We start from the raw sequence: 19,176 nt of genomic DNA, 5'->3' as shown, positions 1-19,176 counted from the left end.
GAGGCAGATCTGGGTTCAGTCGCTGGGTTGGGAAGACCCCTGGAGAAGGGAACAGCTACCCACTCCAGTACTCTGGTCTGGAGAATTCCATGGACTGTATGTATAGTCCATGGGGTTGCAAAGAGTCGGACATAACTGAGCAGGAGGTCAGCAAACAGACCTGCGGGTCAGATCCAGTCTGTCACCTGTTTTTGTAGAATCTTCAATCTAAAAAGTGATTAAGTAATTGAAAAAGTCAAAAAATTTCCATTCAAAAGAAGAACATGTAACACATTAAAACTACATGAAATTCAAATTTCAGTGTCCACAAATAAAGTTTTATTAGAACATAGCAACACTCATCTGTTTAGATATTGCATGTGGCTGCTTTTAAACCAACAGGCAGAGCTGAGTAGTTGTGCCCAAGACTGTATGGCCTGCAAAGCCAAAAATATTTGCTATCTGTCCCTTAAGAGAAAATGTTTACTGACTCCTAGATTATCGTAAATATCTTATACCTGTCTAGGCTTAGATAACTTCTGGTTCTATTATGTTTATTATAAAATAAGTAAATACTATTATATCTGCTATAAAATGACTTATTTACTAAAAAATAAGTTTAATTTATAAAATAAATCACTTATCTGTTTTTAATTACTGGAATGGATTCTAACAAGGAAGGCACAGCAACAAATATTTGATGAATGAAGGAAGGAAAGAAACAATATACATACGAGTTTGATCCAGTTATTAGCAAGATTAATTAGGTTAAAATTAATTTCTCCCAAGATAATGCATGAACCGGGTTTCATCCCAAGAAACCAGTAGAAGAGGATGAATTCAGTACTTAAATCAGTTCATAACTCATGGATCAGATAATGTCCTTCAAAATATAACAACTATATATGGAAACTCATCTGACTCGGGTGCTAACATCATGTCCCTTGATACTCCCTGTGTAGGGGCTGGTAACTGTGTCTATGTAAGAGAAAGAGTGTTAACAGCTAACACTGTTAAACTAGTGTTCACTGGTTTCTAAACATCGAGAAAAAAATGAGACTATCTGTAGCATGTGTTATCAAAAAGTCAGTTTTCTAAGAAAATAACTTTTTATTTATCATGCCAAAGAGAAGACAACTCCCCAGCACTTCATTTGGAATTCTCCAGTCGCCCAAGAATTATAAACCCAAATTGCCTCAATAAGAGCATTGTTTATACCCCTCATGGACATCCTCAGCTGTGTGACAACCACTCTACATTGGGGGGAGGACCCTGTTGCAGTCACATCATCACAGAAATGCCACAGGCAATGAAGTTTCTGAACTGCAGCCCTGCTCTTCTGGCTGAAATTGGTACAATCCAGATAAGACTAATGAGTATCTTTGCTGGGAGTAGGAATTGTGAGAGGTAAAGAGAAAGTTACAGGAAATTCTAGGCCCAGTTCCAGCCTGAATCTAAAAATCAGCTCCTCACAAATTCTATGAGATGCCCTAGTACCTTGCACTACATTCCCTCTTTGTGAGTGAGCTAGCAGATGGGACTTTCTGTTGCTTGCCATCTTGAATCCTAGCTAATCCATCAAACACAGTCCCTTCAAGGAGAGATGTAGAGAAGAAAAAATAAATAAACAAAAGGGTGGAATGACACTAACATTACCGAGCGCCAACTACGTGACAGGCATTGCTGCTAACCAGGAAATGGTCCCTGCCTTTGAGGACTTTATAAGAAGAGAAAGTCCCGAACAGTCTCTGGAACCAGGGCTCTGAACAAAACAGCAGTCTCAGAAAGTCTACATTTATGGAGGCAACTCCTCTCCAGCTGTCCTAACACCCTTCTCTGCTTCAGTTTGCTTCCATCTTATTGCTTCCCTAGAGCCTATTCTTGTTTCTTGTATTAATTAGGCCCAGGGAAGGCAATGACTATCTAAATAAACAGAATAAAAAGCAAAGTGCCTACACACCTGAGGGTCAGAAAAATTTCCCAGAAAGATGCCTCGAAGGCCTGATGCAGATTGGTAGTGGTGATGGTTTAGTTGTTAAGTCGTGTCCGACTCTTTGCAACCCCATGGACTGTAACCTGCCAGGCTCCTCTGACCATGGGACTTCCCAGGCAAGAATACTGGAGTAGGTTGCCATTTTCTTCTCCAGGGGACCTTCCCAACCCAGGAATTGAAGCCCGAGTCTCCTGCATTGCAGGTGGATTCTTTACCAATGAGCCACCAGGGAAGCCCCTGATGGAGATTACAGAATTTTATTTGTACAATGAGACAATTTTTCTTTGTGATAGAGATGGCCTCCATCTATTTGTCAACATTTTTTCTAAGTTTACATGTCATTAGTGCATCTGTGAAAATGACTTTTCCTACACCTGCCTTCACTGTCTCAAAAAAATCCTTCCATGTTCCAAAAAATACTAGCTGAGCAACTCCCAGACCAATGCTTTCCCCATAATATCAGAAGCAAATTAGAGTAAATTCATTCTTTTTGGCTCTAAGAATTTAGGGAGACTTTTCTGATAGCCTTTGCTGTTAGGAGATTTGGAGAACTGGAGACACTCTGCAGTGGAGGAACAGAGACCAAAATGAGAGCCTTGAATTTCTTTTTTGTAATCCGGATTATCAAACCTGGACTGTTCTTCCCCCTCAGTCCACCTGGTTTGCCTAGAGACCTTCTCCTCATCCTTGAAGTCTCTGCTGATGTCCCAGGTTCTCTAGAAAGCATTTCCTGCCTGCCTCTTCTGGAGGGAAGAAGACACTCCACTTTAAGCCTCCCCTGGACCCCACCCCATGTCTCTATCCTGGAACCACTGCACTGCACTCACACTGCTTGAGTGCATGCTGGTCACCCCACGAGAATATGAGCTGCCAGTAGCAGGGGTAGGTCTTCCAACTCAGCCACAGCACAGTGCCTGGCACGGAGTAGGTTGAAATGTGATCAGCTAAGCAGTGAACACGGAGGTAAGACACAACACTGCACAGCCAGGCGGTGACGTGATGGGGGCAGAAGAGTCATTCTTAGTCATTCCCTCTCTTCATTCACCCTCTAGCTTCCTCTGTGATGAGGTTTAGAGCCAACTCATGATAAACATGTTAACAACATTTATAACAGAACAAAAAGCTTCTCTGTTTGCTAACTGTGTGACCTTGAGCAAGTTGCTTAGCCTCTCTGAGTCTCAACTTTTATCTTCTGTAAAATGGAGACGTAATAACTATCTTACAGGGGATACGTGAGTTATACTGAGATAATTTCTATTAAAGACTTGCCCTCAACCTGACTCATAGTAAACTTTCAATATATGGTTGTGTTTTCTTTTTTCAATTTGGCTGAGCCATGTGGCTTGCAGGATCTTAATTCCCCAGCCAGGACTGAATCGACATCTTTGGCAGTGAAGACATGGAGTCCTAACCACTGGACCACTGGGGAATTCCCATCAATACATGTCATGTTATTTTTAACATCATCATCATCACTAGGACTCTAGGTCCCTTTTGTGTGTATTTCCTGCATAGAGTTCTTGAGATAACCCATACCCAGAGGCAAGAGGAACAGGCCCAGGGCTCACTCACCGTGGGCCCAAGGCTCTGGAGTATCAGTCATCCCATAAGCAATGAAGCAAGCAATGGTTCTAAGCCTCCATCTCTCAACTGAGCAGCAGATACCCACAGGCTTCCTGCGAGCTGGAATCTGGAGCTTGGACGGGGCCTGGCTCAGCAAGAACCCTCAGGAAATGCTCTGGCACTCTCCCACCCACCCCTCATTCCCCTCTGTGTTCCACAGCACTTTTGTCACTTAGGCATCACTGCATTTAGTGGACATGTTGTGGCCTTCATCTTCTCAGCCTCCTGGCATGTTTAACTCTGTGAACCATGGTGGCAGTATTTAGGATGTCTTTTGTTCCCTGGGCATCCAGAGTACAACCTGCTCCTGGTTTTCCCTGCAGCTTTCTTGGCCAGTTCCTTCACTGCTGTCATTAACCAGGGAAGCTCTTATGCAAGAACCTCTTCTCACTCTCTTCCCTCTCCACGGAGCAATCCTCTTCACTTTGATAGCTCTGTTAATGACTCTCAAGTATCTAGTTCCAGCCCAGATCGCTTCCCCAAGCAGCAGTGCCGTGTGTGTGTGTGTGTGTGTGTGTGTGTGTGCCAAGTCACTTCAGTCGTGTCCAACTCTTTGTGACCCTATGGACTGTAGCCCGCCAGGCTCCCCTGTCCATGGGATTTTCCAGGCAAGAATACTAGAGTAGGTGGCTGCATTCTCCTCCAGGGGATTTTCCTGACCCAGGTCTTATATCTACCTGCATTGGCAGGCAGGTTTTTTTACCACTAGCAATACCTGGGAAACCTGTGAACAGACTGCAAGGATTGTTAAAATAATCAAATAAGCTTATATGATGACGTTTCAAATAATACTTGACATTGAGACATTTCTTGAATGTTAGATATTGTCCTAGTTTTCATTTAATATGTTTTCTGCCAACTTCAAGTAGTAGGAAAAAGCCCTGGCTTGGATGGTTTAAATTATAAGAATATTTTTTATTAAGAGCAACATAAATTATTAATTCAGCTATTCAATGAGGATGTCAGAAAGCCAGGTACTTTGGAACATTGTGTACATGCATCTGCTAAGTTGCTTCAGTCAAGTCCAACTCTTTGTGACTCCATGGACTGTAGCCCGCCAGGCTCCTCTGTCCATGGGATTCTCCAGGTAAGAATACTAGAGTGCGTTGCCATGCCCTTCTCCAGGGATCGAACCTTCATTTTGTAAGATGCTTTTATAGGAGATGAGGACTCTCAGGAAGGGAGTGGGGAAGTTTGACAGAGAAAGGAAAGTAGAAGTAAAGACAAGCTAATCCTCTGGGCAACAGCAGCTTCATCCTCCACAGGGCACCAGGAGCCAGGGTGAGGCATGCACCTCAACTGTCAACCAGAAAAGAGAAAGTTTAGGGTTGCTCTCAGAAGGCACCAATTCCCAGGTGTAATTGTTCCCTGGTGTCTGCAGGAGATTGGTTCCAGGACCCCGCCTTCAGATGCTTCAGCATCCTTAGATGCTCAAGGATCACATAAAATGCATAGTGTTTGATTATACCTTGCATACATCCTCCCATAGACTTTAAATCATCTCTAGATTACTTGTAATACTAATAATAATAGGAATTCTCCAGGCAAGAATAGTGGAGTGGGTAGTCATTCCCTTCTCCAGGAGATCTTCCCAACCCAGGGGTTGAAGCCTGGGTCTCTCGCATTATGGGTGATTCTTCCAGGAGATCTTCCCGACCCAGGGGTTGAAGCCTGGGTCTCTCGCATTATGGGTGATTCTTTACCATCTAAGCCACCAGAGAAGCCCCATTACTTGTGATAATACAATATAAATGCTATATAAATAGTTGCTTGAGCATGGCAAATTCAAGTTCTGCTTTTTAGGAACTTGCTGGAATTTTTTTTTTCAAACATTTTTGATATGCTGCTGGCCAAATCCACAGATGCAGAACCCATGGAAACAGAAGTCGGACTGTGTTCTTGACTTGTTGAAAAGACAGCAGAGCAAGATCCGGTGGCCAGATGAAGCTCTCAGGCAAAGAAATGCCAGTGTAGCAGTTGCGAGTGCTGAGAGCAAGGGACAGAGACAGGGCCTTGACAGAATCTGCTACATTGCTCAAATCAGATTTGCTTTTTGTAAAGAAGATTCTAACTCCAGTAAGTCCCCTACATATTAACCTTCAAGTTGCAAACTTTCAAAGATGTGAACACGTGTTCCATCAAAATTAGGAGTGAGTGAAATTGCAGCTTGCCCTCTGTCTCCTAGTCTGACAATATTTCAGCTCTACCATCTCCCAGCTCCTCTCCCTCTCCAGCCAATAAGTCTCCTTGCCTGTTCACTCGATGCCAGCCCCTGTATGCCAGCTGTTGTACTGTACTACTGTACTGTAAGATTTAAAACCTTTTCTTTATTTTTGTGTTTGTTTTTTATGTATTATTTGTATGAAAAGTATTATAAACCTATTACAGTACAGTACTATATAGCCGATTGTGTTGGTTGGGTACCTAGGCTAACTTTGTTGAACTTACAAAGAAACCAGACTTATGAACAAATTGGACTTACAAACATGCACTCGGAACAGAACCCATTCATATTTAGGGGACTTCCTGTCAGTTGCAGAGAACAGAGTGGACATTTGGATGTTTCATTTTCCATGCACACTTTGACAAGTAGAGTGTGCATGTGAGGGGCAAGAGGACTGTGATGGCTAATTTTATGTCAGTTTGGCCAGACCATGGTACCCAGCTCAGTGGTCAAACATTCTGGATGTTTCACAGAATGTTTGTGAATATTTTGGGGAGGGGGTGAGATTAATATTTAAGTCAGTCAACTTTGTGGAAAGCTGATTACCTTCTATAATGTAGATGAGCCTTGTCCAATCAGTTGAAGATCTTACTACAGAAAAGACTGACCTCCCCCTAGAAAGAAGGAATTCTACCAACAGACAGTCTTTGCACTCAAACTGCAACTCTTCCCTAGGTCTCCAGTCTGTCACCCTACCTTGCAAATTTTGGACTTGCCAAGCTTCTACAATCACACAAGCCAACTCCTTAAAATAAACCACTCTCTCTCTGTGGAGATAGATAGGTAGAGAGATAAAAGACAGATAAATCCTGCTGGTTGTATTTCTTTGTCTAATACAAAGGCAATAAGAAAGAATTTGGAGAAAGGTGGCCTGAGTTCAAGAAGCCCTCAACACAATGAGTCTGTGAAGAGATCTCTTTCTCTCCACAGATCTGACTGTGCTTCTTGGCCCAGCAACCTCGGGGCACTTGATGACTCCTTAAGACCCCTCTGGGCCACCTCTGTTTCCTCATCTGCCTTTAGATTCACATACTTTTCCCCATGGTGAAACAATTAGAATAGTCTTGAATTCACATTCATGCTTTGTTTCAGGACCCCCTCCCTGCTAGGTTTGGAAGGGAACATTAGCCTTGGCCAGCACCTTTCTCCTCTCCAACTTCCTAAGCCTTGGGTGACAGACAATACCGGGGCTGTCACATATGTGACCTCAGGCAAGTGGTTTAATTGCCCTCTTAATTTCCTCTCCTATAAAATGGGTATCAACCTGCCTCCCTTGCAGGGCCCTATAAATCCACAAGTTACAAATGAAAGTGCCTTCAAAAAGACCTTTGAAAGTAGTGTGTGCTAAGTCACTTCAGTAGTGTCCAACTCTGTAGCCCGCCAGGCTCCTCTGTCCATGGGATTCTCCAGGCAAGAATACTAGGGTGGGTTGCCATGTCCTCCTCCAGGGGATCTTCCTGACCCAGGGATCGAACCTGTGTCTCCTGCATTGACAGGTTCTTTACCACTGAGCCACCTGGGAAGCCCCTTTGAAAGTAGGGACCATGTTTATTCACTGGTTTGGCACCTTGCACTATGTCAGAAATGTAAATTACCATTAGAAGTTATTGAATGAATGAATGAACAAATGAATAGTGCACAGTGGTCACAGAACTGAGTAAACCTCCAAAAGTACAGTGTTTCCCAAAGAAAAAAAGTCAGATTGCTGCTGCTGCTGCTAAGTCGCTTCAGTCGTGTCTGACTCTGTGCGACCCCATAGACGGCAGCTCACCAGGCTCTGCCGTCCCTGGGATTCTCCAGGCAAGAACACTGGAGTGGGTTGCCATTTCCTTCTCCAGTGCAGATTAGAGCTGGTGATTCCTCTGCCTACAGCACAGCCTTTCAGTATTCCTCTTTAGACTAAACCTTTGGTCTATGCTGGCATTGAACTGGATAAGGTTTCCAGAAATCATAGTAGGTATTTAAGCTCAGTTTAAATCTGACTTCCATTCAACTTGCCCACACCCTCAAAGGCGTAATACTTTACTAGTAGTCACTATCATTATGCCTTGTTATCCACGGTGGCTACTATTAACAACTCCCTGCTGTTTCACATGCCAGCTTCATAACCATGAAGCTCCATTGTTCCCCAAGATGGCATGAACATGACTCAGGACAACATGGAAGGGGCCTTTGGGCTCCAGAACTCTGAGATATTCTCCTGATCAGAGTACCAAGGGCATAGGGAATGGAACTCAAAGGCACCATGGCAGTCCCTCAGGCTGACCTTCTATATCTCTGCAGGAAAAAAAGTCACAGATGTCTTGGGGAATGGTGTGTATAAGCCACAGTTTCTTCTGGCTGCAACTATCTCCGACCTTTATCTAGCACGCCATCATATTACTCAGTCCCTTCGGGTCATCCAAGTATGCCTCACACTAGTACCCAGTGCTCAGTAAAGGTGAAGCACAGATGCTTCAACCCTGTTCACAGCAGTGAGTCTCAACAACAACAGCATGCTGAAATCACCAGTTTGATCATGAGCTGATCACATAGACATCAGGGCTCACCAAAACAGATTCTGATTCACTGGTCTTGAATGGGGATGGAAGGCTAAGAATTGGTATTTTTTAAAGCTCTCCAGATGATTCCAGGGAGAAGCCAAGGATGAGAACCACTGTCAGTTTGCAGCATTTATCCCAAACACTTCTGGTCTGTTTCCAATCTGTTTCCAATCCATCACAACATTCCTATCTGGCTCCTGACCCGAGGCCGTGTCTTCCTTGCAAACCCTACTGTGTGCCATTGGCAATGTATCTGGCTTTCCTGCTTGACTCCTGACTTTCTCTCAAGGGCTTTTCTTAGACATACCCTATCAACTCTTTTCAGTTCAGACTTCCTTGAGAGGACTCTGACATTCTGTGTTTCATGGGGACCAACAGAAAAAAAAAAACACTAATATTTATTAAACTAATACTTATGAGCCAAATCCTGTATTAGTTTGTGTAGCTAATTTCTGTAACAAATATACAAATTCTCAGTGGCCAGACACCACAATAAACGTATATTTCTTGCTCATTACAGAGCCCAAAATGCAGAAGGCAGGGAGAGACTGAAGAAAGAGGCAGACCACTACAGATTACCAGGTGGCAGGTTTAATAAACAAGAGAACTTTCTTACCAGGCTTGTCTCGGGCAGCTGCAAGATGAGTAAGTCTTCACACACACACACACACACACACACACACACACACACACACACACACACGCCAAATCTTAAAAGTTTATATAGAGGACTTAACTGGGTTCAGTCATGCTGTCATCCAGACAGTCTCAATACTACATTCTATCTTAAAGCTGTATCCTTGGAGAAGCTTCTGAAAATAGGGGAGGCAAGTGGCCAAGGGCAGAGGAGAGGATAGGGAGCCTCCAATTGCCTGGATCCAGCTCACAGGTCAACCAGCAGTCACATCTCCTCAATGACCTCCCCCAAGAGCCTGAAAGAAACACTTATTCCTTCTTCCTACATTCCATTAGCCGGAATTAGTCATATGGCCCCATCAAACTGTAAGAGGGGCTCTGGGAAATGAAATTAGGAAAGAAAAGAGGGTTTGAGGGACTTCCTTGGTGGTCCAGTGGCTAAGAAAGACTTCATGCTCCCAATGCAGGGGGCCCTGGGTTCTATCCCTGATCAGGGAATTAGATCCTGCATGCCACAGCTAAAGATTCTGCATGCTGCAAAGAAGATCGAAGATCCTGCGTGCCTCAACTAAGACCCAGCACAGCCAAATAAATAAATAAATATTGCTAAAAAAAAAAATAGGGTTTGGTGAATGGAGATCCATTTTAAACCCTCCCCTCTTCACTATTTTGACCAATTTTCAATTTATCAAAAGCAGACATAGTTTACACCTCTGCCAAGGGCTGAGAGAAAAATCTGCCCCCAAATCAGAGTTATAACCTTTTGGTCTGAAGTCAAAAAAAGCACTTAAGCTCACAGATGGTACAAATTAAAGTTTTGCCACCAAAAGAACCCCTCTTTTTCATGTGGCCTGATACTGGTATTATCACTTCCAGAAGTTTTGAGAGTATAAACAATTTTAATAGTATGTTGTTACATGGGTGAGAATGGATACAGGTATATGTGTGGCTGAGTCCCTTCACTGTTCACCTGAAACCATCACAACATTGTTAATTGGCTACATCCCATTACAAAAGAAAAAGTTTAAAAAAAAAATAGCACGTTATAGCTCTGGCATTAGAAAGCAGCCAAAAGGATAATTCATTTAGTAGTTGAAAATTGCACCATCTTATGACATAGGACTTTTTTCTTTCTGTAACTAGAAAACATAAGTATCTAGAAGTACAATAACATCAGTTATGGGTTATGAGGCGGGGGCATAACAAAGAAATTTGATGAATAATCTTCAGTAGGCCAGCAAAATTTGCACATCAAAGATGCTCGAGGAGGCTCTGAGGAATAGGGGTTATTGTAAATACACAGCAGCCAAGGTTACAACCTGCACAGCAGTAGGTCCCAGATGGATAGCTGTTGAGGGCAGAGTCAGCAGCACCTGCCCCTGCATGTGGGGAAGGGAGCGTGGTTTCTTAGGGGTCTAACACAGTGGCCTTTGGGATCTAACGGCCACCACGTGCTAGGCTCCAGACTAGGTATTTTACCCATGCATCTACTTTCAAGCCCTCCAATGACACAGAATGGAATTATGACATTAGATTCAGTTAGAGAATCTTTCCTCCTGTGGTTCTGAAATCCCCGGAGAAGGTAGCTCCTCTCAGGGGCAACCCTGGCAACAGAATCATCAAGAGCACCGAGAACCCTGGAACCAAAGAGAACAGACAGGCAGCTCCAACAGAGATTTCTGACACCAGACTGGATCCAACTATTTGTTGGAATGACTTTTAATAGCGAGATTTTCCCCCATCTGTTGTTCACTGCTAGCTAAATTCATCCAGGACTTTGTTCCAGCCTAGTGATTCACTTTCAACAGGACAGCAAATACGTCCCTTATCACCAGCAAACACACACCCACACAGATGTACACAGCTAGCCACACACACACACACACACCACACACACTTTGTGTCCTGGATGTGGCCTCTGCTGATGATGATAATGATAAGAATGCTGATGTTTTGGAGAAAATGTCACAGAAAAACACAGTTAGTGAGAGTAAAGATGAATTATATTTAGGGAAAAAGAGCAAACTATCTAAGATACAATGTGGTCACAACCATGTAAAAAATGCACTTCAGAAAGACAGAGAGGAAACACACCAAAGTGGTAATAATGTCTATAGTGTAGTGCTGGAGTTACAGGTTACTTGGTTTTCCAGAAGCAGCAAGTTCAGGCTTATCCTCCCACCTAGGAACCTTGGTGGAATTTAGTTTCTTCTTTAATGTGTCCTCCAAATTTTTTACTCTGCCCATAAATAGAGGGGAAAAAAGAAAAGCATTTTAAAAAGTCAGTTATTAAGAATTCCCTGGAGGTCGAATGGTTAGGACTTGGCACTTTCACTGAGGTGGCCTGGGTTCAATCCCTGGCCAGGAAGCTAGGATCCTACAAGCTGCGTGGTGCAGCCAAAAAAATTATTAAATAAAAAAATAAAAAGGAATAAAACAAATAAAAAGTTGTTAATATAAACATGGGTCTCGAAATTATTGCTGTATTTTTCATGTTTAATCATTTTTATGATTTAAAAAATATATTAAATTATCATGAGCCATATCAATGACCCATCTGTAGACTGTAAGCTTCATAAGGGCTATGCCTGTTTTATTCACTGATGCATTCCAAATACCTAGAGCAATCCTGGTGCTGAGTAGGCAGTTAATAAATACTTGCTGAATGAGCACTTGAATATTCTGGTTCTGACAGAAGAAATATGGAAATTAACACATCAGGCTTCTAAATCAAGGATGTGCTCGAACCAGCCTCCATGAATCAGGATAAATGGTGCATCTTTAACCACCAATTGGTAAAGAAAATTTCATACTCATAGTCTAAAAATTCTTGGGCTCCACTTCTCAAAGGAGAGTCCATTCTTCCGACATAACAAGATCTAATAGAAAAGTCCTGCTACCACATCATCAGCAATGTGACACCTTATTTACTGATACTTTAAAAAACTATTATGCATGTTTGCCATACAAGGCAAGATGGTACCAAAAAAAATAGACTGCAGACTTGGGTGGTGGCAATTCTAAATTATGATCTTGAATTATGAAAACCTTAATGGGTGGGGAAGGCACAAAGTCTCTACACTGACAAGACTGAAATCTCAGAGTTACAAACAGATTTTGCCAGATGTTGATTTCACTGCTGCCCAAAAACTCTACCAGAGAATCAGACAGTCTGTATTATCATGATAAAAGAAAGCAGTTATAGTTGGCAGCAGGTGGGAGTACTAACGAATTAACGATTTAATACTGAGATGCTTTTGTCAGGTATTTAAGTTACCAAAAGGTATTTTTTTCATTGTGATAAATTCCCTTTCACATTTGGCAACTGAATTTTTAACAAAATGCCTCTCATGCCAACAAAGGGCATTTGAGAGAATAGAAGCTATTGGGTTTCCACTTTCCAAATGAGTTGCCTCTTGACTTAATTATTCTGTGATTTTGAAGATATCCCTACAAACCACAAAGCAGCGAACGGTTATGGGATTGACTCAAAAATGTGTGACAACTGAAGCAAATCACAAAGAAAATTGAACTGCTCAAGTACGCTAGAAATCAGGACCACATTTTGGAAATAATAAGAACTGGAAAAGGGTAAAAACAAGGTGTTAATTCAGTAATTAAATTGAAAGAAGAGTCAATAGATCCTCATTTTCAACTCCTGTTTCTTGAGGTCCAACCACTGGGACAGACTTTTCCACCTACAGGAAGAATCTCGGCCCTCACAACTGTGCCCGTCTCACACATTAAGAAACAGGCCAGCTGCGGCAAGGTGGACATGTCTAAATGGGGACCAATCTGAATTCTCCCCAAGTCTCCATCTCCCTCGCTAGGCTGCCTGTCTTCATTATCTCACAGGGTGGAAATTTCCAGACACTCCTACCCTTTGGCCCTTCTACTTACTCTTACTTTTTCAACCTCTCCCTTTTTTAATCAAGTTCAAAGAAATAAATAAGCAGAGAGGAGACAGTGCTAGTTAGGGCCCACAGACAGGCTTCCTTTCCCATCTCCCACCTAGAATACAGAACTGTGCCCTTGAACTGTCCTGAGGTTTCTGTCCCTGCGAGGGGAGCCTTAGCCACCTCCCCAGCCTGTCCCCAAGCACATCCCCCAAGTGTCTTATGTGGTCCTGGTTCCCATCCACAAAACGGGCCAGTCTCCTCACCCCCATGTCCCCACCCCCGCACTGACCACCTTCAGCTTCTTGCTGCACAAGGGGAAGTGGGAAAGCCCCAAGTGTCATGAAGATGACTCGCCTAAAGTCAGCAGCCCCTTAGAGGACTGCAGACCTGCCTCCCTGAAACCCAGATAGACCCTGGGAACCACTTAACAGAGACTCTCTTGGGAAGATGGGCAGGAGATCCAGCTGGCTCGAAAGGGTGGCCGAGAGGAAGGAAGGGGAGAAAATGCCAACAATACCCAGAGGCCGAGCATTCAAGCTCCACGATCTACTTGCCAGGTTCTGGCTCATCGTCCAGCCTTCTGGCAGCTCACTGTCTAGGTGCACCAACCCACAAGTGAACAGATGATCACCGAACAGGATTCATAGACAGAGGGAAGTTCAGGAGGTGGGGGGAGGCCAGCATGGGGCTGTTAGTCCAGCACACAATTTCCTGGAGGAGATAACATCAACACTAGTCTCTCTTTTGAGATGAGTGATATAAACATGTGAGCAAAAATGATAAGGTTTTGGTTTTTTTAAAAAAAACAACATTGGCGTCATTTTCACCCTAAACATACTCATTTTCATCCTACTTCACTCGTGTTAATGCAGTAAAACATCACAGTGAACAGCACAAGTTCCAAACCTGACCTGCCAAGGTCAAATCCTGGTACTTCTCTTACTAGCTGTCTGCCCTTGGGCTGTGCCTCAGTTTCCTTCCATGACAGCTGTGAGGACTAAATGACTTAACACTTGAAAGGTGCTTAGAGCTGTGTTTAGCACATAGTAACCATGCAACAAATATCAGCTTCTGCTATCATGTCATTGCTTTGTTTTCACACCTTATGCATTTCAGTGCACTTTTTGCCCAGTAACCTGTGAAGAGTAGGAAGTCATAGGTAAAGCAACAGTCAGAGAGGAAAATAGGTTGTCCTCACAACTAATGAGCGCAATTCTGGCACCAGAACTTCTGACAGTCCATGTTATTTCCAGCACTTCACAACACTCTACAAAGTTGTTTTAAAACCCTGAACTCTGATGCATGAAACAGGGCACTCAAAACCGGTGCACTAGGACAACCCAGAGGGATGGGATGGGGAGGGAGGTAGGAGGGGGATTTGGGATGTGAGGACACCTGTGGCTGATTCATGTCAATGTATGGCAAAAACCACCACAATATTGTAGAGTAATTAGGCTCCAATTAAATAAATTAATTTTAAAAAATAAATAAAAAGAATCCCCCCCAAAAAACACAAAAAATAAATAAATAAAACCCTGAACTCTTAATGCAACATTGTAAATCAACGATACTTCAATAAATTTTTTTAAAAGACTCTAAACTCTTAGACGAAAGTTCCTTTAAAAGTCTTAATTTTAATCCCGCTACTAGGCATATACCCTGAGGAAACCAAAATTGAAAAAGACATATGTACCCCAATGTTCATTGCAGCACTATTTATAATAGCTAGAACATGGAAGCAAGCTAGATGTACATTGACAAATGAATGGATAAAGAAGCTGTGGTACATATATACGGTGGAATGTTACTCAGCCATAAAAAGGAACGCATCTGAGTCAGTCCTAATGAGGTGGATGAACCTAGAGCCTATTATTCAGAGTGAAGTAAGTCAGAAAGAAAAAAACAAATACCGTATATTAACGCATATATATGGCATCTAGAAACATGGTACTGATGAGCCTATTTGCAGGGCAGCAATGGAGACACAGACATAGAGAACAGACTTACGGATATGGTGGGTGGTGGGGGTATACTGGAAGGAGAGGGTGGGGTGTATTTAAAAAGTAACATGGAAACATATACATTACCATACATAAAATAAATAACCAATAGGAATCTGCTGTGTGACTCAGGGAACTCAAACCAGGGCTCTGTAATGACCTAGAGGGGTGGGATGGGGAGGGAGGTTCATGAGGGAGGGGACATAGGTATACCTATAGCTGATTCATGTTGATGTTTGGCAGAAACCAATACAATATTGTACAGCAATTAGCCTTCAATTAAAAATAAAAAAAATTTTAAAGCCTTCATTTTCACATAAACAAGGAGGGAAATGGCTCTAGAAGACAATGGAACTGCCAACATTCAACAGATTGGAGGACCTTACCCCTAGGGTTAATTTGGGAATACTTAAAATCCAAAAGAATGTCTTTCTGAGTGTGATAAAAATCCCTCCAAAGTCTCATGGGGTTTCTATGTCCAACATACTCCAAACTGCCACAACCCACAGTACAAGAAACCTCACTTTGGAAAACACGGGCTCTCGCTACCTGGGCACTGCCAACTGTGCTTACTGCCAGCACAGCTGGAGGGCGCCTATGTGCTGGTGGGACTCCTAGCACCTCTGGGGTGACACGCCTCCCGACCCCCCTGCTGGTCTCTTCTCACCAGGAGGAAAGCACGCCCCACTTGTCTGGCAGAGTGACCAGGGCGAAGGGCATCGAGCACAGAAGCAGGAGTAAAGGCTAGAAATCATGAAGGGACTAGCCATGAGGACATTAAAATGGACCACATTTGCTTGGATACTTTCCCACTGAGAGAGACGGCATGGCGTCCTACATCGTGGCCTTCTGGTGGCCAAGATATCTGCAGGAAACGCTGCATTGCTGCGTCTCCCGAGAGACTGGTGGCTGGTTCGGTGAGAACAGCTTGGGTCTAAGGTTCGGAAGAGCTGGATTCAAACCCCAGCTTCTCCATGGCTGAAAAAAGCATTAGCACTCTGAGTCCCAATTTTTTTCCTCATTTCACTGAAACTGATAGTACTGGTCACTTCTGTGTTCCCTTAAGCTGTTGCAAGAGCAGAGGAAAGGAGAGCCATTTGGAGGATTTTGCACCCAGTCAGTTGCACACAGTGAGTAGGGCTTACCTTGCTCTCCTGCATCTTCAAGTTTCTCCACGGTTTCCCTGGGGCTGTTCTGCTCTTCTTCCACCGCTCCTGTCTCTATCAGCAAAGAAAAGAAACATTCCCTGTCAGGCACCTGAAGATAAGCAGAGGAACCCATCCTTGGGGATGTCTCTGGGGTGTCCAATGCAACTGACTAGTTCCTCTGCCTCCGTTTTTGACTTTGGCTCTTCCTGCACTCCTATGCCCAGCTCCCTCCTGGCTGACCTGGGACCCTCCTCTGCACCTTAAACAAGTGGTGCTTTGTTACAGACCCTTTTTATCTTCTCACTCTTCAGGTGAAGTCGTCTGCCCCCTTGGGTGCTGTTGACTCCCATCTCTCCAGCCAGTGCACGAAGGGACTGAGCCATCTGAGCAATGGGCAAACCAACCCTGGAAAGGAACCAGTTGGAAAAGCGAGAGGAGCTTCCTCCAGACCCTCGCAATGATCCCCACAAATCATTTTGCAGAAGGCAAATACTCCTGCATCTGGAGAGCGTTGGTCCAGAGGAGGCAGGAATGGAAACACAGGACAAACTTCACTATAGAATGTTCTTATATGTGCCACAATTCAGTGAGTAGTTATGACAACTCCAATTTTTCAAATGGAAAAGTGAACTCCAAGAGGTTGAATAATATGCTCATGGAGCTCATAAGAGGCAAAGTCAGGATTTGAACACGGGTCTTCAACGAGGGTCTAGCATACTTTGTTCCTTCCCATAGCCACCCCACTGGGTATGACAGCCACAAAGTTAAGTCCCTTCGAAAGTGAAAATACTCCTACAGAAATTTTTCTTAAGATGGTGTTTAATTGCATATATTTTATGATTACAAAGTATCTTCTCTGTTTTGTATAGTTTTTATACCTCCTGAACATAGATAAATAAATTATACATCTTATTATTCCAAAATCCAAATGAACAGAGCAGGTAAAATATCATCCAGAATGCTATGGCCTTGGACATAGCGCAAAGTTTCCTTGTCCACAACTCACACAACTTGTGATTTTAAGTCAATTCAATAACTGATAATTTTCCAAACAGTTAATCTTCAACCTGCTAATTGGCAGATTATTGACAGACCCTCGTCTGTAGTGAGAGTTGGACTATAAAGAAAGCTGAGCGCAGAAGAATTGATGCTTGTGAACTGTGGTGTTGGAGAAGACTCTTGAGAGTCCCTTGGACTGCAAGAAGATCCAACCGGTCCATCCTAAAGGAGATCTGTCCTGGGTTTTCATTGGAGGGACTGATGTTGAAGCTGAAATTCCAATACTTTGACCACCTCATGCGAAGAGCTGACTCATTTGGAAAGACCCTAATACTGGGAAAGATTGAAGGTGGGAGGAGAAGGGGACGACAGAGGATGAGATGGTTGGATGGCATCACCAACTTGATGGACATGGGTTTGGGTAAACTCTGGGAGCTGGTGATGGACAGGGAGGCCTGGCGTGCTGCGGTTCATGGGGTCGCAAAGAGTCAGACACAACGAGCAACTGAACTGAACTCATCTGTAGTGACACTCTGTAAAATTCACAAATTTGGGATTTCACTGGGACTACCCAAAGTACTGTAGATTTTGAGAATGACAATTGCTGGTGTATTATGAATTTCAAGTATCAGGTATGTCACAAATATCAAAGATTTTGTAAGAATGGAATGAGGTTTTTTGTCCAATGCATTTTCAGACCAGTCTGCTACTTTTTTCTAATCCTCTTTGTTAATGGATTTGCTTTCTTCATGGAAGAGAAGAAAAAGGTGGAGTTGAAGGCAGTATGAAAGTCCTGTTCTAGAAATATTGTCACACTTGTACGTGCCTGCCTTCCAAGGTCATAAACACACAAACACATATATCCATAGTCATGTACACATTCATTCACACGGTAGATGTTTCATCCAAATGTTAATTTTCACATATCTTTGTCAATTTAAATATGTTTAAGGAGAATCCTACCATACCTGTAACACTTTCTGGGAGAAAGAAACTTTGAGTACAGAAGCATTTCCTAAGCACCAACTAAGCCACCAGGGCTCTGCCTCATACTCTCACCCCAGAGCTCCTTCACTGACACCCACATCACCATCCAGGTGGGTGCCATAATCCCCATTTACAGAAGGGAAAAGTGAGGCACAAAATAAAAGGCGTGCCACGGGTCCTAGATCACTCACTGCAAAGAGAGATTCCTCATTCAAACCAGATCTGTCTTGCCTTAGAGGCTATGGACTTTGGAATAGGGGGAAGACAAGGAATAAATTTCAAACAGTCCTGATTCTTCGTCTACAGCAGTCCTCATCTTCTTGCTCTGATCTACTCCTATCAGCTGAAGAACAATTGTTCAGTAACAAAAGAACAAAAACCTCAAAGAGAATTATGTCAACCTCCATCACTGTGCAGGTCCTAAAACAGGCAAATTAATACCCTTCCCTTCTTTGGGGAAGCTGCTTTTCTTTTAGCAAAATTATGGGACAGAACTGTGCTTTATTAGCTTGGCTTTCATTTACCAGAAGACAACACAGGTGAGTTCCAAAAGGAAAAATAACTCACAAAAGACAAAGTAACAATGAATGTGAGAACAGGAAGAATAAAGGGGTCGCCATCTCTCAGTCATCGTATCGATAATACTACTTTTGGATGCTATGGAAATGTCACCATATCATGTTAATTTCTCCAGCATAAAATTAATGTCCCAGAGTTACAGACCATTCCTGACATCCTGCTTTCTCTTCAAGTACATTGTTCAATAATTAAAATCTATTATATTCCTAAAGCAAACCACTTAGTAACACCTCATCAGACATCAGGGAAGAGAAATGGAATTTTGATAGTAGGTCTCCTACTAAATTGAAATGAAATCAGCTTAATGCTAATTATTTTTCACATTCAGTTTCTATATTTACCAAATGGCCTAACTTTTGAAGTGCCAGCTGAATTAACCATTAACTTTCCCTAGCTATCAACACTCAGCTAACCCTTCAAGCCCTACTTCACACCCCATCAGTTGTTCAAATCCCCTTACTCCAGCCCAGTCACTCCCTTCTCTACTTTTATGTGTACTTTTGCCCATATAATTAGCATTTAATATATATATTGAATGCATTAAGTGTGTATCATACATGTGCCAG

At 42.9% G+C, this 19,176-nt stretch overlaps 1 protein-coding gene across 2 annotated transcripts in view; it reads right to left on the bottom strand.

Moving 5' to 3' along the window:
• Positions 1-19,176, bottom strand: part of PDE1C (phosphodiesterase 1C) — a 594,246-nt gene that overhangs the window by 515,563 nt on the left and 59,507 nt on the right. The window contains exon 2 of one of the 2 annotated variants that reach the window (XM_081533591.1): positions 16,043-16,117. The exons of the other annotated variant lie outside the window; for it this stretch is intronic. Within the exon in view, the coding sequence (XP_081389717.1) occupies positions 16,043-16,117 (75 nt within the window). The remainder of the gene's footprint in view (positions 1-16,042; positions 16,118-19,176) is intronic. 2 annotated transcript variants of the gene reach the window in all.

Source organism: Giraffa tippelskirchi, chromosome 10, assembly GCF_054371585.1.
Source record: "Giraffa tippelskirchi isolate mGirTip1 chromosome 10, T2T-mGirTip1v1.2.pri, whole genome shotgun sequence".
NCBI classification, from domain to species: Eukaryota; Metazoa; Chordata; class Mammalia; order Artiodactyla; family Giraffidae; genus Giraffa; species Giraffa tippelskirchi.
Note: the sequence above shows the minus strand (reverse complement) of the source record. Positions and strands in the feature narration are given on the sequence as shown.